This window comes from Narcine bancroftii, chromosome 14 (assembly GCF_036971445.1).
Source record: "Narcine bancroftii isolate sNarBan1 chromosome 14, sNarBan1.hap1, whole genome shotgun sequence".
Lineage (NCBI taxonomy): Eukaryota > Metazoa > Chordata > Chondrichthyes > Torpediniformes > Narcinidae > Narcine > Narcine bancroftii.
In genome coordinates, this window is record NC_091482.1 from 13,405,026 (window position 1) to 13,429,988 (window position 24,963).

At 41.0% G+C, this 24,963-nt stretch overlaps 1 protein-coding gene across 5 annotated transcripts in view; it reads right to left on the minus strand.

Moving 5' to 3' along the window:
- Positions 1–24,963, minus strand: part of LOC138749742 (coronin-6-like) — a 184,357-nt gene that overhangs the window by 63,985 nt on the left and 95,409 nt on the right. For 4 of the 5 annotated variants that reach the window (XM_069911543.1, XM_069911542.1, XM_069911546.1 and 1 more), the window contains one exon: positions 3,154–3,276. In XM_069911543.1, coding sequence (XP_069767644.1) covers positions 3,154–3,276 — 123 coding nt within the window. Of the gene's footprint in view, positions 1–3,153; positions 3,277–4,250; positions 4,318–24,963 lie in introns of those variants that run through there. The other variant, XM_069911545.1, reaches the window with a different exon arrangement.

Below are 24,963 nucleotides of genomic sequence, written 5' to 3' on the forward strand. Positions count from 1 at the left end.
CACAATAAAATTCATCAAATTCCTAGGCATTCATAGCTCAAATACCCATGTATAATTAATGAAATAAATATACACTGGATAATATTTTTATTGACTTTATTTTGAGAATGTAATCCCCAGTTCCAGAGGAAAGATCCTCTCCATATCCATTCTGGATCTTGAATATTTCATTTGGTGAGAATCCTAAAAGTGAATATTATGCATGCACTCATCTCATTACTTTTAACACACACATATAGTATATCTCAAAAACGTTGGTTATATATCTTCACCTTTGCTACTGTTTGACCTGCTGAGCTTCTCCAGCATTTTGTGTTTTATTTTTAAAACTTCGAGCACTGCCTCTGCAGAATTTTGTGTTTTACTACAGTGTATCCTGCACTTTTCAGCATTTTGCTCTCTTTTAATCAAAATTCTTGCACTTTGGATCACAACCAGAGTTTTGACCCTGAAACTAAATAACAAAAACCTTCTTGAATCTTGCTTGATGAAGCACTTTCCAGAATGCCACCCTTTTGCACTGAGATACTCAACATGAACCAGGTGAGCAGTGGGAGACTCCAGCCTTCTAGAATAAAGGCAACCTTTCCAACAAAAAATCTTAACCACGGTCTAAGTGGCGTGCTAGGCTTCATCCAATCTTCCCAGCTACATGTTCCAACTCAAGATCAATCTCTTTGTAATGTCTTTCCCAAACAAGCCATGAACCTATGTTGTTGCCTTGCTATGTTTGGAAGTGCTTTTCCAAGTTAATAAGCTAATTGCCTCGACTTGAAACTTTCCCTGGGAGACATCATTTTTCATAGTTGATTAGCCCTGGTTGTTTCCTCATGGCTCAATCCTCAAGGTCAAAATCTAAAGCTGCAGTCAGAGGCCAACCAGATAGAATATAGCAAGCCCCCAGGATAAAGGAATCAATCTTAGTTGAGGTTCAGGCAAAATTTGGGCCTTCATAACCTCTTTAAGGTCTTTCAGACCAGTGGTATTGATGTTAACCATGTGGAATGCAAAACCAGCAGAATCCACTAGAAAGGCTAAACTAATAATATATTTATCACATGAAGTGACATTTAGTCTCCCTTTAGGCTCTGCACCTTCTTTGATGCAGTCTTGTTCAAAATTAATCCTCACAGCGCAAGTCCATAAATAGCACTCAAGCCTGAGAGCACCAGTCTTATTGTTTATTCAGCAAAACCGCCCTGGAATGCCTGTAACCTGATGTGTTTTGAAGCTCTCATCTATCCTTCGTGTTTGAGCATGATGTGCATGGGGGTGTGCTCAATGCACACAGCAGGTCCCAGTTTCACAAGGAGTCAGTCCGGCATTTCTGTTTGGTCAACCTTTGGAGAAATTGCCACACAGGGGATATAGTAGAGTATCTCATCTCTGTGCCAGTACTAGGTGATCAACTGAAGGCAAAGTTCCCTAAATCATTTTTGTATTCCCCCTTCTCAAATATTTATTAAACACCCTTTTTAATTAATGATTCAATATCATTATCCATTTTCTTACATCCTTCTAAAATAAAAGCTTTTAGATTTTTCTCTTCGTTCTTTGTATTCTACAAAGCGGTATTAATAATACACTAAATTTCTGAATATAGCAAAACTCTGAAGCACGCAGAGCCCCTTTGGGGCCTATGACCATCAATGGAGGGGCGTGACTTTTCCCCTCACTGCTGTTGTCATTAATCTCCCGCAATCACCAAGATTTAAACAGACATTATTTTTCTCTCCGCCTCACCACATGGAGTCACTGTAGTCTTTATATATACATATATATATATATATATATATATATCACCTTCCCACTAATCTCAAAGCAGCACACTGCAGATGCTGGAAGTCTGAAATAAAGCCGAAGCGCTGGAAGTATTCAGCATTCCAGTAACATCTGTTGTGTGATAAATAAAGTTAATGTTTCAGGTCAATGACCTTTCATTTTCCAGCTCCAATTACATTGATCTGAAATGTTAACACTTGCTCTTTCCTGAAGGACAACCTAATGAGCATTTCAACTTTTTTAATTCACTTTTTACCTTCCACACCACAAGCAGCTCAGCCCAAGATCATTCTGTGCTCTACATTGTCTTGCAGAACTCATTCTCCATCACTTCCGAGTATTACCTCATTTGAAGATTTAGCCACTGCATTGCCTTAATTCTGAAAGTTTAATTTTTTAAAAAATTTAGACATGCAGCAAGGTAACAGGCTCTTTTGGCCCTCAAGCTTGGGTCGCCCAATTACACGTGATTGGCCTACAACCTGGGAGGAAACCAGAGCACCTATAGGAAACCCATGCAGATATGGGGAGAATGGACAAACTCTTCACAGACGGTGCCGGATTCGAAACCTGGCTGAACATCATTGACACACAATTATTTTATATGTTTATCATCAAAACATCTGTTGTCTTACCCTTGCAACACTACTTTAGCGGGTGTTGATAAACTTCAAAGCAAGTTTCATCTTTCTACTATTTTTTGTTAAATTAACGTGCAATTAATTAAAATTAGAAATCAAAAGGTTCAAGAGTGTTTACTTCAGGTGATACAGAACACACTGAATCCTGTTCCAAAATAATAAAGGAATTTGCAATCTTTTGTAAAAGGAGGCAGGGGTGAAAAATCAATGGAAATTAACAATTTAAATAGACAGGTTTCAACTCACCATTTGCACCATTTACAAATTGTACTTTCTGAGACCTGGCAATGGCGAAATGGTCTTTTACTGTGCAATAAAATTTTGGGGCCGGCACGGTTAATGTAGCGGTTAGCACAACACTGTTGCAGTGCCAGCGAGCAAAGTTCAAACTGAGCACGTCTGTAAGGAGTTTGTCCGTTCTCCCTGTGTCGGCGTGGGTTTCCTCCAGATGCTCTAATTTCCTCCCACCGTTCAAAATGTACTGGGGTTGGAGGTCAATGGGGAGTAATTGGGTTCATGGGCCAAAAGGAACCAGTTACTGTGCTGCATGTCTAAATTAAAAATTTCTCATTTCTTGTACATGAGCATTAGCCCCTGGAGCAGGAATTCCCCTTTCCAATTCACCAAATGGGATGCACACTATTCCTCCATCTGATTCAAGTCCACAAATCATATCGTAGTATGGCATATCATTCACCTCTTTAGTGAGTATGAACCGATTAATCCTTACCATAACGGTACAATCCTCAGATCCGCTGGCTATAACGTTGTCATTGTGCGGGCACCAGTCAATGTCAAGCACAGGAGCCGTGTGGCCACATACCAGGGGGTGATTCTTATCCACACGTCCAGTCTACAGAGGAACAGAGAAACAACAAGATTTACCAAAGCACAAAGGGGAAAAATAAAATCAATAATTGATCTGCTTATTTCACAGGAAGGGAAAAACTAGTCATTTCACCCAGGAAGATTTATAAACTTTGTTTCGTTACCAATGACTATTTTCACCACGGAATACAAATTTAGTTCACTGACTGAATGGCGACAAATCACCATCTGTTCTCCCGCTGCAAACACCAAGTGTACAGACTGGTGGGAAAACTACAACTTGTCTTGGGCACCTCTCCCCTTTTCGATAACCAAACCCCACAGCAAACCAGTCAGGGAATATTTTCTATCAGGAAGAATAACCCACGGTAAAATTTGACATTGCAATTTGAGAAGTTACTGAGACACAAACCCAGGCCATAAAGCATCATGCCTCAAACAATCCACAGCCTCTGTGAGCAAGTCTCAGATTAATCTGTGCCCACAATTTTAAAAAGTGACTCATAAATCTTCTTCTTCCCAATCACAGTAAAAGAGCTCCTCAGCAGACTAATTTGAAGCAGGCAAACTCAGATTCTGTAACAACACAACGCTGGAGAAACTTAGCCGGTCAAACAGTGTATTTTATGTAGCAAATATAATGATACATAACAGGGGACATAGTGGATTATATCATCTCTGTGCCAACACTAGGTGATCAACTGAAGGCAGAGTTCCCTAAATCGTTTATGTATTTCCCTTTCTCAAATATTTATTAAATGCCCTTTTTAATTAATGATTCAATAATCATTATTCATTTTCTTACATCCTTCTAAAATAAAAATCTTCTCGATTTTCTCTTCGCTCTTTGTATTCTATAAAGCGGTGTTAATAATCCGCTAAATTTCTGAATCCACCTTGCAAAGCCTTCCAGACCCCATGATGTTTTATGGCATCCAATCACATCGGGGCAGGGAATCAACACCTGATTACAACCTTCTATCTTCCCTCAGAACTCACCTTTATTCACTGATAGTGAGAGCAGCAGTGAAACATCTGGGAGTGTTCATAAAGACTGGTTTTGTCATCCCATCACAGACCAAATCCCAGAGGACAGAACCACATATGTTAAATATTATATGGGATAAACCTACCTGACCAAATTTACTCGTGGCACATGCATGTCTGTGACAGCATCAGTAGCAGTGACCACAACAGTCACTGTGGGGACCAACACCCTCCATCCTATATTGTACCATTCGACATGTGTTAAAATGGGAATGACTCTGAACAAAAAGGCAGCGTAAAGGTAGTTGCCCATGAGAGGATGGAAGCAGCAGCAGGTGTACACCACCACCTTCAGAACCTTGCAGCCAGGCATATCCCACCCCCCCCACCCCCCCACTCCTCATCCCGGCACTCATCACTCTCCCAAAATATTGGAGGAAAGTCAGCAAGTTAATCCCAAAAAAGTGTTTCATTAAATGAAATAACTTGGAGGGAAGGCGGAATATTTCCATTTCTGGTGCCAGCCTGTTTAATGCTGACAATAAAGGGCGGTACGGTTACCGTAGTGGTTAGTGCCAACAACCGGGGTTCGACTCCAGCGATCTCCCTGTGTCCACAGGAGTTTCCTCAACAACATGCAGGGATTGTAGGCTATTTGGGAGGCATGGGTTCGTGGGCCGGAAAGGCCTGTTATCGTGTTGTATGTCTAAACTTAATTTTAAAAGCTAATATACATAGAATGCAGTTGGTCTCATGATACAATTATTTAAAAATGGTACACACCCAATAAATTACAAATTTTACAGCCCAGAGGGCAATGCTTATAACACAGGGTCAAAAAGAAAATATTAATCTCTCCTTTGGTAGATCTTCAATGAACGACATGTTACTGTTCGCATTACAATGGCTTCCTGTGTGGTTGTTTGTGCAGTTGGGCTCCAGCCTATAACTGTTTCTGTTACTTCCTCCTTTGTGATTGCAAATCAAAACATCATAAAAATGTTTACTGAATGAATTTTTACCATTGGCACGAAGACAAAGTGACTTGATCTTCTGTCTTTCCTGCTTGAAAAGAAATACTATTACCAGTGAATTTTATTAATTAAGGGCTGAGGTCAGTTCCTTCCATCATGAGTGAAGGGTGCAATGGTTAGGAGGAAGGAGTTCGAGGCTTCTCGGTATCTAAGAAGCACAGCAAACATCTCAAATCAGATTCCAGCATGTGGTGTATCCTAATACAAAAAGATCCAATGGGAAGTCATGAATCACAAATCTTGTCCAAGGATTTTGGCCAGTGCTTTTTTTTAAAAAAAATTCATCCTCTTGAGAAAAATGGAAGTGCACACAATGGAATTGAATCCACATACATGGTGGAGGCATGAAAGAAACTAAAAGGCTTGGGTTTGTCTGGCCCCACCAACATCAACATGACCGAGCGCACATGCATTCGCACACACGCACGAGTCTGACTTTCTCTTTACCTCTATGTGGTATAGAAAAAGTGGGGGGGGGGGGGTTCCCTCTTTTTTGTTTTCTTTTTTCTTTTTTCAATATTTTTGATATAGTAGGCTTGATCTAAAGGGGTGCACCATTTATATTATGTATAATCAAGGTTTTATTTCAAATGTTCAAATTTTTAGTCTCTTATACTCTAGATCTATATGTATGTATATGTATGTATCTTTTTATTAAACTCAATAAGTTTAAAGATCTTTTAAAAAGATAAAGCAGTGACGCCACCCCCCTCAGTAAGATCCTTACAATTTTGGGCTTAGATCCCTGTCCCTCAAGTCAAGTTAGAACATAAAATGCTCAGCTTAATTGGAAGGCTGTGTACGAGCAAAATCAGGTTCAATGCAGCCTGATAACTCTTGGCCATACTATAATGTGGAACTGCAGTGGGGGAGATGGACTACACACAATTTGCTTTTGTTGCAATCTCATTGCCCGTTGCCACACCAAAGAGGATCAGATAGGTAGTTAAGGGAAAATAATGTGCCGTGAAAGAACCAAGGAATGAACCTAAATAGATTGCTCCTCAATTAACCACTTTTGGGCTGAATGGCCACTTTCATAGAATCTTTACATCGCAGAAAGAGCATAAGGAATGAATAACTAAGTCAGCAGTAAATCCACAGAAGAGGCATGAGAGATTATTAATTGGGACCACAATGGCTAAGTCACAAAACCTTGCCCATTCCTATATTACGTTTACTCCTTAAGAGCACCAAGGATATCCAGGTCAATTAGCACATGACTACTTATCAAATTGCAGAAAAATAAGATATTGTGTTTATTCAGTAGCATGGCCAGACAGCACTTTCCTGATGGCAAATTAATGATGCTGAAGTTTTGCTAAATACACCACTGAATCATTTTCCATTCAAGTCACTGATAACTCAGACCATGCAAGGGAAATTGTCATAAACACGGAAATACTGGAGGAACTCAGCAGGTCTCACAAGGTCCATTGGAGGTAAAGATATGTTTATACATTTCAAGGTTCTTACCTTGAGAAAGGGCCCAGGCCCGAAATGCCGGTTATGCATCTTTACCTCCTACGGATGCTGCGAGATTTGATGAATTCCTCCAGCAGTTCTGTGTTTTTATTTCGAGGACAGCGTCTGTGCAATTGCATGGAGGTAACAGAATGGCCCAGTGGACAGGTACCTTTCAGTTCTGCGGTTTATCCATTGCAGCTCTGACTGTGACAAGACTCATTCACTCGGAGGTTGCCGAGATGGGATGTGGGGCGTGGGGTGGAAACATAAATTGTGTCACCTTGTTCATAATGAATGCAGGGAGTCACTAGCCCAGGAACGAAGACAAGAGAAAGACAATATGTGATTGTCTATTGTGATTAATTTTTAAAAATGTACGGACTTTGATAAAATGTGGTTGCTGAACTTAAAACTGAGGAATGGGAATATGCGGGGAAAATGGAGATGCGCAAGCAGCAGGATGTTGGGCCAAAAGACCTGTCCCTGTCCTATAGCTTATTCAAAGATATATTTCAGAACACTTTCAATCCTTTGAAACATTTGTAAAGGATTGAGGATTTGGGACAATGTTCAAAGTTCAGATTTATTATCTGAGGACATAGATGACATCACATACAACCCTGAGATTATTATTTTGTTCCGCAGGCTGGGCAGAATTTCTACTTAACGAGAGAGCAAAATAAACTGTACTCACGAAAAAAATACAAAGAGAGAAATGTCAACAAAGAAGGAAATCTGAACAACTGTGCAATACAGAAGATAAAATATTCAATCATAAATAATGTGCAAAGAGTCCCTGATTGAGTTTGTCATTAAGGAGTCTGACAGCGGAGGGTTAGCAGCTATTCCTGAACCTGGTGGTGTGAGTCTGCATGCACCTATGCCTTTTGCCTTGCAGCAGTAGTGGGAATCCTTGATGATTTGCTGCTGCTCTCTGATGGCGTTGCCTGTTGATTTTAATTGACGGTGTGGAGAGTTTTGCCTGTGATGTACTAGACTGCATCCATTACCTTTTGCAGGGTTTTCCACTCAATGGTATTGATGTCCTCATACCAGACTGTGATGCAGCCGGTCAGCACACGCTCCACGACACATCTGTAGAAGTTTCCAAGGTTTCCAATGTCATACCAAACCTCTGAAAACTCATGAGGAAGTTGAGGGGCTAATGCACTTTTTTCACCAGGACGTCAGTGTGGTGGGGCCAGGAAAGGTGACTCCCAGAAATTTAAATTTGCTCACCCTCCCTACCTCTGAATGGGTTCAGAAACAGCAACATTAATTTGACCTTCTCTCATTAATATTATGTCTTGAGATAGAGCATCTCTCCAGTGTCTGCTGAGTTATACTAAGGTTAACATAGCCAAGGCTGACTGTACATTCAAGACCTATAATTACAGTGTTAACCAGGTTGCATCACCGTTGGTCATTCCAAGACTTTGAATTAGTTCCAAAGGCACTCAAAGCTCACCCTCTAATCAATGAGGTTCCAGCATCACCTACAAGCTAGCAAGACGAGCACATTCCTGTACGTTTATATAACTGCAGCCCTCCTGGCTATGAAAGTTAATTATAGCATCACAACTTGCCCTGTTACACTCAGCACATATTCTTTTGACAAGTGCATTAACAGAAAAGACTTTCACACAAAGCAAGAAACAAGGTTGTATTCATTCTGGGAGTATACTCAGTCACCCTGCACCAGGAAGAGGGGCATCAGTTTAGCTATTGATCTGCCCAAGGTTTTGTTGGGAAGCAAATGTCAATCATTTCTCCTTTTTTGAGCTCTGCCCATTACTGACACGCACAAGGTTATTTACTTTGAAGATGATCAAACTGTAACTTGACCCTGTTTGCAGTAGCATGTGACATTCGTAGGAAAAATACAGTTCATAAGCTGACTCCTCGTGGTCCTAGCATCTAACACACAGGAGCAATGCTCATTAATGAATCGCATTACATGTCTGAATTGAGCCTTCAAACATACAAACTAATTAACGTGAAGTATTCGCCCAAACAGCAGCTGCAACAACATCCACAAACTTTAAATATCATTAAATATTTTTACTTATCTACGACTCTGTCCCTGAAGGCACTCTCTTGTTCAACTCTTTCTCCTCTTGTTGGGGGTACCGAGCAATGCTCATGGCCACTCTCTGCCTTGCGGCAGACAAAAGTCAATGTAATATATTATTAAGGTATTACTAAGTGACAAGAAACCTTTATATAAAAGCTACGATCTAATTGCACAGCAGCCCTTTCTAAAAGAAGATAACTCCAAGCTTTTATTGGCAAGTGAAGTGCCCCCTTCGCTTCATTTGATTTCATCAGCTCTGCTCATTCATAGATATCAAAATGCAAATGCAAAGGGTCATCATTGTAAATGCAAAGGTCAGTCCAGAGGCACTGAAAGTGCAGCTTCTGTAGACTGCACCGTAACAATAAATGGTGTCTGGGTGCACGCCACTAAAACTAGTCTGATGTGTCGGTATTTCAGTGGAGTAACTGAAATTATTGTGGTGTTAGAGAGGAACCGGTGAAAGTAGATTGGAAGGAAGCACGAGTAGGGAAGATGACAGAGCAGGAAATGGATAGAGTTTCTGCAAGAAATGGGGAAGGTGCACGATAAATACATATCAAACAAAAGAGGAAATATTCAAATGGAAAAATGTCACAACTGCGGCTGACAAGGGAAGTCAAGCCAATGTGAAAGCACAAGAGAGGGCATACAGGAAGCAAAGGTTAGTGGGAAGATAGTGGATTGGGAAGTTTGTAAAACTTTCAGAAGGTACTAAAAAAAAACTCATAAGGAGGGAAAAGGTGAAGAAGGCTAGGAAATAATATTAAAGAGGAAACAAAAAGCTTCTTCAAGTGTATTAAAAGAGGAGAGCGTAGATATCAGACCACTAGAAAATATTGCTGGAGAAATAATAATGGGAGACAAGGAGATGGCAGATGCACTAAATAAGTATTTTGCATTAGTCTTCACTGTGGAAGACACTAGCAACATCCCAGATGTCGAAGGGTATCAGGGAAGGCAAGTAAATATGGCTGCTATTTCAAGGAAGAAGTGCTCAGAAATTTGAATTTTCTACTGGTGGATGTCTCCCGAACCAGATATAATCAACAGATTCTGGCATGCTCCAGGAGGGCTCTAAAATCGCAAATGTCACCGCACTTTTCAAGTGGAGGGTCGAGGGTGGGTGGTGGGGAGGCAGCAGAAAAAAAAAAATTATAGGCTGGTTGGGAAGATGTTGGAGTTGATTGTAAAGGATGAGGTTATGGCGTATTTGGAGACACGTAACAGGATAGATCAAAGCCCGCATTGTTTCCTTCAGGGAAAATCTTGCCTGACAAAACTATTTGAAGAGGTGACAAGCAGGCTAGATAAAGCAGATGCAGTGGATGTTGTATATTTGGATTTTCAGAAGGAATTTGACATGGTGCAGCACACGAGGCTACTTATCAAGACAAGACCCCATGGTACAACAGGAAATATACTAGCATGAGAGGAGTATTGGCTGATTGGCAAGAAGCAGTGAGCTGGAATACAGGGAGAATTTTCTGATTAGCTGCTAGTTGCTAGTGGTGTTCCATAGGGGTGGGTGTTGGGACTACTTTTTATGTAGTATATTAATGATTTGGATTATGGAATGAATGACTTTGGGGCCAAGTTTGCAGATGATATGAAGTTAGGAGGAGGAGCGGGTAGGGTAGAGGAAACACAGAGGCTGTAGAAGGACTTGAGCAAATTAAGAGAAGTAATATAATGTCAGAAAGCCTACGGTCATGGCGGAGCAGGCTCGATGGGCCATCTTTGGCCTACTCCTGTTCCTACTTCCTATGTTCCTGTGGTGCTCGATGAAGTCAAAACATTCAAAAGCAACAGAAAACAAATGAATGCCAGTTGACGTCATGGATTTTCCTCATGAAAGTAGTGCCTATAAATTCCTTTTTTCTGTGGTGAGAGAACAAACTTAAACTTCTGTCAATAATCCATACAATGGTAATGTACAAGGCCCCACTCACCCGGTCAGAAATCCATTATTTTTCTGCTGTTGTGCCCTTTTCATACATTAAAAAGATATTAATGGATGTATAATTAGGGGTTAACAACCTCGTCTACAGTATGCACTAATACCAACTACTATTCAAAACACTCTGCTCCTGTAATATTGCTCGTCTCATTAGCTTCAATGATTAGCCAACGTCCTTTGTCCTCAGTGAGATTTAGATTAAAAATGGTCTCATTGATTGAAATAGGATGACGCTCCCATCAATGTGCCAGACTAACCCTGATTAATTTGATTTGTACCCACAAATTTCCTTTTACGACAGAGAATGGTAAAATCTGCATTGCAAAATTGAAGGCAAATAAAACTTTGCAAATTTTACAGGTGAAAGATAGCTTGATTTGTCGCATTAAATGCAGCTCGAAAAGATTTTATTCAATCTCCTGAGAGACACAAAGCATAAAAAGTGCCTCCGGAAATGTTGATTGTTTTATTAGAAGAAAACAGAATATGATGATGTGATAGAATTCTTGAAGTGCCTGGGGAAGGACAATAAAGAGAAACTGTTTCCATTGGTGAAAGGTTTAAAAAAAAACAGGAGACAGAATTTAAATGCGATTGGCTCAAGGACCAGTGGTGAAATGAGGAAAACTTTCTTCATGCAGCAGGGAATCAAGATCTGAAATTCTCTGGTGCTCTTTGTAACTATTATTTTCAGAAGAGGATTGATATTTGTAAGAGAAAAATGTGGAATAGGAAATAAAATGAGGATTGAACTGGGAACAAATGTTAGAAATCCAAAAGAAAAGCAGAAAATGGCACCAAAGGAAAAGGGAAACAGTTAACATTTCAGGTTAGTGACTCTTCATCAGAATGGGACTGACTGAACCATTTTTGAGGAGAGCACGTGTTCAAGAATATGAGTGATCCTATTACATGCAATAATGTTTTTACAATTCAGTGACTAAGCCTGTGATCGATTCTCAATCCAAAATAAAATCAACTATGTAAAATGTAGTTGTGTGAGTGGTGCAGTGAATAGAGCACAACAGAAGTTCTCCGTGAGCTGAACCAACTGAACTGCTCAATGGAATCTTCACAGGTGTTTAAATAATTGCAGTTGACACAATCACCTGACCTCTGAAATCACGCGCCTCCCAGAGTTATTTCCGCCTCATCCCCCACCCCAGCCATTGGGAACTCCTGATCCTGCGGGGGCCCGCAACTACGGATGCCGGTTTGATGGTTCGCCACAGTAGAAGCATGGTCTATTTTACAATGAAACATTACTTCAGTAGTACTTCAATAGACCATTGCTCTCACCGCCTAAGTGCAGCCTATGGTTATCTAAGGAAAGGGGAGATTGAAGATCAAGATTAATCCCAGCAGAATGCTTGTTGTACAGTGTATCAAGCACCAGTGGCCTCTGCCCTCCTAAGATATGGACAAACTGTAAAAGGGGCCTCATTCAAGTTGCTTTTGCAAACTCTTCCAAATTCATTGACAGGATTTTAAAAAACATTATTAGTAATGTCTCCCAGGCCAATACCATCTGCACTGATACTGGTCACAAGAGAGTAGAACACTTCCTTTGCAAGCCCCACACAGAACTCTTGAATCCGACCACTCTACACAGAACTCCGCCACAGCTAAAGATTACTGGCTGGAGAGAAGGGAAGGTTCGAGGAGGTTCTCAAAAGCTTCCTAGAAAAAGTTTAACATTTCCACTGCAACTCCCTGGCCCATGGTTGTTCGAAAAGGAGAAGCAAGATTAGGAATGGCATCGAGAACTCACATCACTTCCCAAACGAACCACCCATCCACTCCAGTAAGACCTCCTGACCACTTGTATTGTCCTCATCAACAATCTCAGAACTCACAGCAGTGGACTGGAAGCAGATCATCCCAAGTCTCAAAGAATCACCTTTGAGAAGGAGTAATTGCTGTTTGCAAAGAAACCTTCTTAAGGTATTGGCCTTTCAAAGAAATTCTTTGATGATAAATAGAACTCTAAACAGATTATGCAATTATGCCTTCCTGCAAGACCACAGCAGAGTAACAGGGTCCATTTTCTAAGCTGTGCCACAGAATTTCAAACAACCCGTCCAATGACCTGAAATCCTTGCTTGTTGCAGAAACAATTGTAGTTCAACAGAGGGAGAAGGTGGTTACTCACCTCCTCCTGTCTGAAGCTTCTGATTACAGGTTTCCAGAAGATTAATAAACCATTTGTTCTTGTTCTGCTTTAGACAGGATTACTGGCAGGGACATCACGTTACTGTCAATTTTCCATTATTGAGCATTATGTAACAGTCTGTATCAAAATACATCAGGACTCAGCAATTTGCCCCATGGGTAATTATGTTTTGATTCTGCTCGAATTCAAAGCGGTTTATCAGCAATGTGTTTTAATGACATAATACATTTTCTAAAGAGTATGTAAGGGAGTGACTTTTGCTCATTTCTTGGAAGTCAAGTTAACAGATCAAGTTTCCTTCACCAGATGTTGAACACCCGTCTCCATGATCACAGTGAAACCAGAGAAAGCGATCCTTTCTGGGGCAAACATCTAATATTTGTTTCATTCTTCCTATTTGGTTGGGCGTGTTTAATTAAATCTAAAACATATGATCACAATTAAAGATATCAAAGGGAGGTTTGCAAATGCTCCAAAGCTTAAATCGTCAACTAGTTATTTAGCCGAACAGTATTGGTCTTCAGTTGGCCAATGCAGAGAGAGACACTGGCTAGCTGCAGTGAGCAGAACAGTTTACTCCTGTCTTCCAACAAAGGTGAGGGATGAGATGAAGGTCAGATTGTAATGTTTGTGTCAAATCTATTGTCATCTGAAACAGTATTTTCCGGTCCTCAGTGCAAAACACACAGACACACAACCAGACATAACGCACATACAGACAAACTATACATATGCAGAACAAGTATTCATATATTCAAATAAGTAAATAAATAGTTTCCTGAATACAAGAGTCTCAGATGGTTAGTGTGAGCAGTTCATAAGGTTGTTCAGTATTCTCACTGCCCAGGGGATGTTGTTCCTCCTCAACCTGGTGGTCCTGTCTCTCTTTCCTGATGGGAGCAGCTGAAAGATGTCATGTTCAGGGTGGAAGAGGTCCTCAATTATTTTGCATGTTCTCTGCAAACAACGATCCCATTAGAACACATCGATGATGGGGGGTGCGGGGGGGAGTGTAGTGGTGGGAAGAGAAGATATTCAGTGTCCATGATAGGTCACTAGTTAAGTTAACTCCGAAGAACTTCTCCTACAGAGTTGTTGATGTGTAGTGGAGGGTGGTCATTCCTGGTCCTCCTAAAGTCCACGATCATCTCCTTCATCTTGTCCTTATTGAGACTCAGGTTGTTCCTCTCACACCATATCACAAGATTATCCACCTCTTCTCCGTAGTGCGACTCATCACTGTTGGTGATGACGCCAACTGTATGATTCAACACTGGTTCAGGGGAAGAAGCATGAATGTTTTGAGGTGAGAAAGAGGGTGCACCTCACCTCTACTTTCCAGCCTTGGTTATATATGCAGAATAATGGCATTCATTTGTATGGAATCATGAGTCTACTTACTCTATTCTACTTAAGATTAACAACTTTACTATAAAAAAACCTTCACTTGCCAGCAAACTAAGAACATTATTCTCAGTGTTTCATGTTACTTAAATCCCTTGGAAGTTTTTAAATGTCAATGATAAGAGATGTTTAAAAACAGCTTAAAGAGTTCCGACAGCAGAGAACTGTCAAATGGCCCTCATGAGATTCAGGGAGATGTCACCCCAGGATCTACCAGCCAAGGCACAGCTGCTGCTTGTTGACTGGTCCACGCTGTTGACCACCACATCAGCAGGGTCTCCAGTGTGATCCAACCCACTGGGACCCAAAAAGGAATAGTCACAACAGGATTCACTTGGATATCGTGCTAGATCAAGCACAATCCGGGTTTGTTCCCATAAGTTTAACCACCCCAAAGGGAATCAGAAAGACAAGCCCCAATTATTTAAATACAACCATATAAGGAAAAAAAAACTTGCATTGAAGATCTATCCCACATCATAGAATTTCTTGCAGTATCATTCTAATCATTACCTGAAAGAGTTCATTACAATACAGGACCATTAGGTGTGGCAGAAACAGAGACGTTTTGCATTGCACAGTTTAATATTCTGAAACCAAAGAGGTGATGACAGACAATGGTAAATGATTGCAGATAACAGATTCCAACCTTGAAGGCATACCATTCCATTACTATATTGCTTCTTGCTCTTTGGGTTCAGGGCCATCAAACTTGAATGATACGATTGGTTATCACTTTGGATGGAATGGGTTTAAAAGATAATCTTACAGGTTCCTTGACAGCTTGGGACAATAATGTTAAAAAACAGCCTCTTTCTAAGAAAGATTCACTGGCAATATCCTTTGTAACTATGAAGTCAATGGTGTTCAACTAATTTTTCAGGAGGTTGAGTGACTGAAGTGTAATACCTAATTACAAGAGGGAGTGATTAAAATCCATTTTTGCTCATTCTTACTAAAAATGCCACCAAACTCCACAATTAACCTACACTGGCGTATGACTGGGAAACAGTATATTGAACATGGTAGGTCGTGTTTAACCAATCTTACAGAGATTTTCTAGGAAAGTTGATGATTGAAAGGCTGTGGATGTTCTCTTTGTGGACTTTAGTAAGGCCTTTGACACAGTTCTACATGGGAAACTGAGTCAGGAAGGTTCCAACTCCCTATATTCATGTTAAAATAGTAAACTGGATTCAACATTACCACAGAGAGTGGTAGTGTATAATTGCTTTTCAGACTGGAGGCTGTGATCAGTGGTGTACAATCAGAGATCACTCTTCGGACCATTGTAGTTGGTCATCTCTACAATGATCTGCATGTCAAGTGGTAAGTTGGATCAGCAAGTTTGCAGATGGCACAAAGATTGGAGGTGTTGTGGACAGAGATGAAGGCTTTAAAAGCTTGCAAAGGATCTGGAGCAGCTGTGAAAATGGGCTGAAAAATGGCAGATGGAATTTAATGCAGGCAAGTGTGAAGTGTTGCATTTTGGAAGGACAAACCAAAGAAGGACATACATGGTAAATAGTAGGACACTGATGAGTGCGGTAGAACAGAGGGATCTGGGAATACAGACACGATACATAATTCCATGAAAGTGGCATCACAGATAGATACTGTAGGGTTGTAAAGAGAATTTTTGGTATTTTGGCTTTCATTAATCAAAGTATTGAGTATAGAAGTTGGAATGTTAAGGTAAAATTGTTTAAGACATTGGTGAGGCCAAATTTGGAGTATTGTGTGCAGTTTTGGTCACCTAACTACAAGAAAAATATCAATAAGATAGAAAGAGTGCAGAGAAGATTTAATAGGATGTTGCCAGGACTTCAAAACTGAGTTACAGGAAAAGGATAAACAGTTTAGGACTTTATTCCCTGGAATGTAGAAGAATGAGGGGAGATTTGATAGAAGTATACAAAATTATGAGGGTATGGATAAGTGAATGCAAGTTTTTTTTTCCAGTGAGAGTAAATGAGATACAAACCAGAAGACATGGGTTAATGGTGAAAGGGGAAATATTTAGGAGGAATTTCTTCAAACAGAGTAATGGGAATGTAGGACAACCTCCCAGCTGAAGTGGTGAATGGAGGCTCAATGTTCACGTTTAAGAAAAATTTGGACAGGTACATAGATGGGAGAGGTATGGAAGGCTGGGAGCAGGTCAGTGGGACTCAGCAGAATAAGAGTTCGGCACAAACTAGAAGGGGTTGTTTCCTGCACTGTGATGTTCCTTGGTTCTATGAAGCTGTTCCAGAGGGACTATAAAAATAGCCTGAAGGATCCATTTATTTTAAGACGGAGATAAACCAGCAGAACCTTTCAAACATACATACTGAACACAGGGAAACTGGGTTGGACATCTGTTGTGATATCAGCCCAAGCAAGGAAGGCTGTAAACATAACTCTGGGCTGTGTTCTCAAGTGGTGACATTGGTCTTAGTGCTTTAGCCTAGGGAAGGGGATGTGGGGACGTGGAAGGGGGTGCAGTTGGGAATATGCAATGAAGGATACCGTAGACACAGAGATTCATCAAACCACACCCGAACTCTCTTTACTTCACGTCAGAGATAAGGAGAGAAGTAAAGAGAGATCAAGTGTGGTTTGGTGAAACTCTGTGTCTGTCGTTAATTCTCTGGGTAAACTCAGAGTGGGAGTTAGATTCCTCAGCTACGTGTGCAGCCCAAACACTAAGGGCACAGTTACAGCAAGGAGTGGAAGTGTACTCCCACTACTGACTGCCTGTGAACCATGCCACTTCCACTGCTTGGTGTACTGGGGCTGTAAGGGGAGAAGAATGGGCCTTTATTAACACAAGTGCCATCTGCATCCTTTTCTTAATCTCACCCAAAAATAATTCACTGCCAGCAAAGTAATTCTGAAGTGCAGTCACTCCTACAACAAAAAAAAAACCTGAACAACTAATTTGTGCACATTTCCCACAAACTGCACTGTGAATATTATCCAGGTAAGCTGTTCAGTAATATTTTTTGAGGGTGAATATTGGCCAGGACATCTGGGTCAACTCATCTGCTTAACTTAAAATAATGCCATGGGATATGCCATATCTGCCCGAGATCAATAAATGCCAGGGTTTAATGTCTCTTTTGACAGACAGCACCTCTGACAATCCGACAGTCCCCTTGTACATACTGTTCTGGGGCAAAGTTTGAACCACAACTAACTGAGTCAGAGGCAATGGAACCACAGCTGGAACAGCTAAAGGGAGGCCCAGAACTGACGTGTTGAAGATTCAAGTAACATTCTCCACCCAAGCTCACGTGAGGGATGACAACTTTGATAGGTCGCTAGAGGGATATCAGCACTGATCCCATGGATCTTAATCATACCTCAGGAGAGGAACACGGGGGATAAATAACCGTAGTGCGGACGGCAATACGACTACACAAATGTTACTGTGGATTTCAGACACTACTTGCTAAGTTGAGGTCTGTCTCAGCATCCGCAGCAGCATCTGTGAGACATTTAACATCCATGTGAACAGCAAGGAATAGCTTTGGTTTCATCCACTGAAATTTGTCCCTTCACATTTTAACATTTTTAAATTTAGACATACAGCACAGTTACAGGCCCTTTCGCCCCACGGCCCTCTGCCACCCAAACTCCACAATTAACCTACTCTGGCACAGTTTGAAGGGGGGGGGGGTGGGGAGTAAACCGGAGAACCCGGAGGAAACCCATGCAGACAGGGGAAGAATGTACAAAGTCCCTACAGGATTCGAACTCGGGTCACAGGCACTGTAATAGCGTTGCGTTAACTGCTACACTAACCCGTCTTCAGAATTACTGTATTTTCACGGCAATCTTTCAGCGGCAATGAGACATTTAAGACATCACATGCTCTCATGTCAGAAAATGAGTCACGTTAATGATTCTGATCATATTTTCTTCGGTCAACTCTTTAAAAATGGCATCTCTTCCCCCTTCTGGAAGGCTACATTCTTTGCGCATAGAAGTGAGCACTGATCGGTTTTCAAACTGGCCAGAAAGTAATGTACGAGTGTGGCTTAGAATATAACAAGGTGTCTTGTTGCCAACATGCATGGAGTACACAGGAAATCTGTTCCTGAAACTGATCATAAATATTCACTGGAATATTTTATCACTTTTGATTTTCCAAAATAAAGACATCAGTTTTACAAACATCATCTAGATTAACAATTTGGAAAGCTACGTTTATGGCATGTTTGCAGGATTTTCACAGCAAGTAACAGGGTCATGGCGAATGTTGTAGAAGAGAGAGACTGAAGGCTACAAGTTGAGCAAAACCCCTGTTATCCGGAAATCAAGCAACTGACAGCCTCAAGCAACTAGCAAAAAAAATGGAAAAATAAATACCGTAGGTAAAACAAAATACAGGTTTAAAATTGGAACGTCTTGCCGTGAGTTCACCAATCACACAACGCACAATCACAAGCAACTGGAAAATTCACTTATCTGGCATTACTAATCCCCATAGGTGCCGGATACCAGGGGTTTTACTGTACATAGTTCCCAGAAAATGGTGACATAGGTAGTCTGGGTGGTGAGGGAGCATTGAGTGTGCTTGTCTTCATAGGTCGATACACAGATACAAAAGTTGGGGCATCATGTTACAACTGCAAAAGATGTTGGTGACGCCACATATGGAGTGTTGTATGCATTTCTGGTAAAGGAAGAGTGTCATTAAACTGAAAAGATTAGAAAAATAACTACAGAGAAGCCAAAAACTGCAGATGCTGGATATCTGAAATCAGTAAACGATAATGTACTGATGAAGAGTCACAGATCTGAAATGTTGGCTCTTTTTCTTTCTCCAAAGATCTCGCCCTGAGTATCCCCAGCAATTTCTGTTTTCAATCATATCACTTCACTTTTCACCAGAATGTTTTCGGAACTTGAAATATAGGGAGAGGTTAGATAGGCTTGGTCTTTATTCCCTAGAGCACAGGAGGGTGAAGGGTGATTTAAAAAATTACTAAATCAGGAGGACAATGGATAAAGTCAATGCACACTGTCTTGAACCCAGGCTAAATGATTCTAGAACCAGTGGGCATAGGTTTAAAAGCACTGGCGTCACTAGGAGGGGTTCGGGGGGATTCGGATCGTACTGGGTGATACCATCAGTGGGAGTGACACCAAAATGACTGTCTATAAAATTTTTGTGCAGTGATTCAGAAGGAATATATTATTTTTTATAACAATATCCCTATAATTAGTTTTAACAACAAAAACATTTTTTGTAAGCCCAGCTGACATGTATCAATGTAGCTACGAGGCTAAAACTCAATGCTAATTTACTTCTTGAACCTTCCAATGTGCTCCAGTCAGAGCTGTCATTATGACCCAATTACAATGACGCTTCGACTCACGTGGTTTCGTCTGCACGCACTACAAGCGCGCACTGTTTTTGTTGCTGATGTGAGTATGATACAGGAATTTAAAGGTGTAGTTTTATTTTTGTTAGTCTCACTACTATTGCCATTACATTCAGTAATATATGGGAATTAAGATTTACAAGTAACATTAGTACAAAAAGTATTACTACGCATTCTGTATGGTCTGGTACAGAAGGAGGTCTGGACGGGGGAGAGTGGGAGTGACACCATGAGTTACCGCACTGGGTGACATCAACCCTAGTGACACCACTGGAGGGGAGAAATTTAAGAGAAACTTGAGGGGCAACTTTTTTTTCACTCAGAGGGTAGTTCACTGCCATAGGACACAATTTTGACATTCAACAGACATTTGGACAGATATATGGATTGGAAGGGATTACAAGGATACGGATCAAATGCAGGCAAATGGAACCAGCTCAGGTTGCCAACTTGTTTAGCATGGACAGTTGGAACAAAAGGGTTTTTATTTTCTCAACTCTTTGCTTGATAAACAAGCAGCATATTGGTACAACTTCTTTGTACTCAAGTGTATGAACCAGACCACAATCAGTGAGGATTGGTAAGAACTTCTCCTCCACAATCTCCATCAGTACTGGAGCACCACAGGGCTGCATTCTTAGCCCCCTGCTCTACTCACTTTATACCTATGACTGTGTGGCTCGGTACGACAATAACACCAATGTGCCAACGAAACCACAGTAGGTGATGAGTCAGCATACAGGAGGGAGGCTGAATGGTTCACTAATAACAACCTTGCACTCAATTTCACCAAAACCAAGGAGCTGAGTGTTGACTTCAGGAAAGGAAAACCAGAGGTGTACGATTCAGTGATCAGATGCAGAGAGGATGAGCAAATTTAAGTTCTTGGGAATCACCACCTAGGAGGTTCTTTCCTAGACTCAACACACTAATGGCATTGTGAAGAAAGCACATCAGCTCCTCTATTTCCTCAGGAGTTTGTAGCGGTTTGGTATGATACCAGAAACCCTGGCAAATTTCTGCAGATGTGTAATGGAAAGTGTGCTGCATCACTGTCTGGTAGGGGAAAACCAATACCCCTCAGTGTAAAGCCCTCAAAAAGGTAGTGGGCACAGCCCAGGGCATCACAGGCAAACTCCCCCCCCCAAACTCTATTGAGAACATCTACAGGGAACGCTGCTGTTGGAGAGCAACAGCAATCAACATGCTCTGTTCTTGCTGCTGCCATCGGGAAAGAGGTATCGGTGCTACTAGACTCGCACCACCAGGTTCAGGAACAGCTGCTACCCTCCACCATCAGACTCCTCAATGACAAACTCAATCAGGGACTCATTTAAGGACTCTTACATGGGCACTTTGATTTTTTTAAATTCTCTCTGTATTGAACAGTCAGTTTGTTTACATTTGTTATCTTTTTACAGTTCTTTATTTGTCTACATGTGGATGATGTGTATAATTTTGCGTTAGTACTACCAAAAAGTGGTAATTCTGTGTCTCCCACAGGAAAAAGAATCTGAGGATTGTATGTGATGTCATGTACATACTCTGACAATAAATTGCAAGTTTATTCTGGCATTCTTCTATGTGATATCAGGATTTGCTACAGGCTACTCTCATACATCTTAGAGTAGGGTGCACCTTAAACAAACTAGCCATAAGCCTGATTTAATCACTCAGAATTTTTTAGGCTCATTGCTCAGAATGTTTGTTATCACTTTAATCACCTGACAGTACTGCACACCACATTACTACGTACAAAACTGCTTGGTCAACTCTAATTGTTACCAGTGTTTTGTAACCTTGAGGACCGTTCTGTTTGCAACACTCCAATAATATCGTGTTACCTTCAAACAAGGTATTCAATTGTAATAATGCTGGACATGCAAAGAAAATACAATTCTATCCAAAATATGAAATGTGAAAATGCAATCTAAAAATCCAAGGTACTATAGATAATACAGATCTGAAATAAATTCAGAATGTTAGAAATATTCTGCAGGCCAGGCAGCATCAATGGAGCTGGAAACAGCATTAAATTTAAAATGAATTGTTAATTGTCACATGTATCAAGCTACAGTGAAACTTTTTGTTTTGAGTCCTATCCAGTCATATCATCCTATCCTGGAATGCAACATATAGTGCAAATTAAAACAAGTGCAGAGTAGAGTGTTGATGGGAAAAAGTTCATTGCAAAGGCATTTTACAAATGAGTCATCCATTCAGCATTCTTTTAACAGTAGGGAAGAAACTGTCCTTTAAGCTGGTGGTACCTAACCCTAATGTGCACCATTTCATCGGATGCAAGGATCGACAACGAGATAGACAACAGACTCGCCAAGGCAAATAGCGCCTTTGGAAGACTACACAAAAGAGTGGAAAAACAACCAACTGAAAAACCTCACAAAGATTAGCGTATACAGAGCCGTTGTCATACCCACACTCCTGCTCGGCTCCGAATCATGGATCCTTTACCGGCATCACCTACGGCTCCTAGAACGCTTCCCCCAGCGTTGTCTCCGCTCCATCCTCAATATTCATTGGAGCGACTTCATCTCCAACATCGAAGTACTCGAGATGGCAGAAGCTGACAGCATCGAATCCACGCTGCTGAAGATCAAATTTCGCTGGGTAGGTCACGTCTCCAGAATGGAGGACCATTGCCTTCCCAAGATCGTGTTATATGGCGAGCTCTCCACTGGCCACCGAGACAGAGGTGCACCAAAGAAGAGGTACAAGGACTGCCTAAAGAAAGCTCTTGGCGCCTGCCACATTGACCACCGCCCGTGGGCTGATATCGCCTCAAACCGTGCATCTTGGCGCCTCACAGTTCAGCGGGCAGCAACCTCCTTTGAAGAAGACCGCAGAGCCCACCTCACTGACAAAAGACAAAGGAGGAAAAACCCAACACCCAACCCCAACCAACCAATTTTCCCTTGCAATCGCTGCAACCGTGTCTGCCTGTCCCGCATCGGACTTGTCAGCCACAAACAAGGCTGCAGCTGACGTGGACTTTACCCCTCCATAAATCTTCATCCGTGAAGCCAAGCCAAAGAAAAGAACCTGTTTGGAAATTTGCATATCTTCTGCCCAAGAGTGTAATCAGAAGGAGACGGGACCTTGGAGATGCTGACACTTCCTTCTGCTTCCCGAAGCAAATGTGTTTACAGAGTCCATGTGGGGTGGTGGGGGCGGGGGGGGGGGGGTGGGGTGATGAGGGGATGGGGAGGATGGTTTGCACAATTGCCTAAGCTCCATTCACAACTTTCAAATAGTTCTTGCAGTTTTGGGCAGAGCAGTTTCCGAACCAAGCTGTGATGCATCTGCTGTGCTTCTATAAAAACTGGTGAGGGAGATTTTGGACATGCTGAATTTCTTCAAAGAAAATAGAAGCATTAATGTGCCTTCTTGGCCAGAGTGTCAATGTGGTTAGACCAGAACAGACTGATGGTGACATTTATGCCCATTCATCTGAACACTACTCAGTCCTTCCATCCTTACTTCATGATATTTTGGCAATAGAATTTCAAAGCAACGATCATTGCTGTCAAACGTTGAATAGAAAATTCTGGGTTTTTTTTAAAGAAAGAAACATTAAAATGATGGTTGTTCGTCCTGCAAACTTGGAAAGTCATTTTCTATTTGTTCTGTGTCTATTTAACAAGATCACATGCTGGTGGGTTAATGAAATCCAGCAGGCAACAGCTGCCAGGAAATTAGAGAGACAAGCAGTGAACATGTCCATTGAGAATTATGGTATTTGGCAAAAAAGAATAAATCTAGAACATGGCTCTTCCTCAAACTTCAGGCACAGAATGATGTCTTTAAAAAAAAGCTATTTTGGTAAGTCTGGGTGAGGCTTCTTTGTATGATAAATACCCTAGACACCAGAGCAGAATCCAAGTGCCCAAACAAGGTGGGGGGGAATGTGGTTTGCAATATAGCTCATTACAAGGAAGAAAATGGGCCATGGATAAATTGAAATTTAAATCAAAATTTTACATGCCTATACAACAGTAAGACTAATAGATAGCTTAGTCAATGAGCTGGTTATTAGAAACATCCTCAAAACTACTGAAAATATCTCTTAACAAAAGTTTTACTTGATTTTGAGTTTCATAAGAATACACTTTTTAAAATACCATCCTGTTTGTTAGAAAAATAATATCGGGCTGTATGAAGTTACTGCCTCTTCACTAAATGTAATAAAAGCAGAATTGCTTTAATTCAACAAACCTGCTCACGGAAGTGTCCACGTGCCAGAACACAACAGTTCTACTACTTGGCTCCCCCTCTCGCAATGAGAGAAAAAAATAACAGTAGTTCCACCCACAGCATGAAACCGGGGCAAAGAGAAAGGACTTCCAATTGGAAAAATGCATCATTAGTCCATCTGTCTTGGCTGGGATTCAAATCTAGTGATCACAGGGGCATCATCCCCTCTTCCTCCCCATAACACAAGCCTGTGAAGAGAGAGTTCTGGCTCTAGTCCATGACTGACAACAGAGAAGTTTATGAAAAGTAAACTGATATGAGAAAACTGTGGCCCAATACCCACTTTCAATCTTAAAATGTGGAGCCAGCTTGATTTAGATAGCAAATATTGGCAATTGTAAAAAAATAATTTCTATTGATTTCCAAGATGCACTGAATTAAAATGTGAGTGGTATAAAGAGAGAAACTTTCACACGAGGCTGCATTTAAGGAAGGAGTTGCAGAATGCAATGAATGATAAGGAAAGCCACATTAAATGGCCATACTTGATTGTGCTACTGAGCTCAAAGGGATCTCTTCCAAGATCACAGTGTTCCTCCAGGTACAATATCTTTCTCGTGAATAACTAAGAACAAGTTCATTTTCCATTTGTTTTCCTCCTGTTATTATGATAGTTTTTCTACCAGACCCAAGCTAAGGATATTCACAGCAGATTTCGGCAAACCTTCAAAGTATTGTAGTGAATTTTTTTTTGTTGCTACAGCTAAGGCTAGCATAATAAATCTTTTTTGTGCTCCATCCAAATCGAGGCCAAGTTCTTTACTTCTTATATTACTTAGAAGAAAGATCTCTGGATTTTTTGGTATGTTGCTTTTTGTGATTTTATTTAATACCTGATTTAGATCTTCTCAAAACTGTTGTTCCCGTTTCCTTCCTACAGCGAAAACATCTATCTGATACTGTTGGGTCCCATTTATTTAACTTTTGGGGCGTGGTGTATAGCCTGTGAAACCAATTATATTGGAT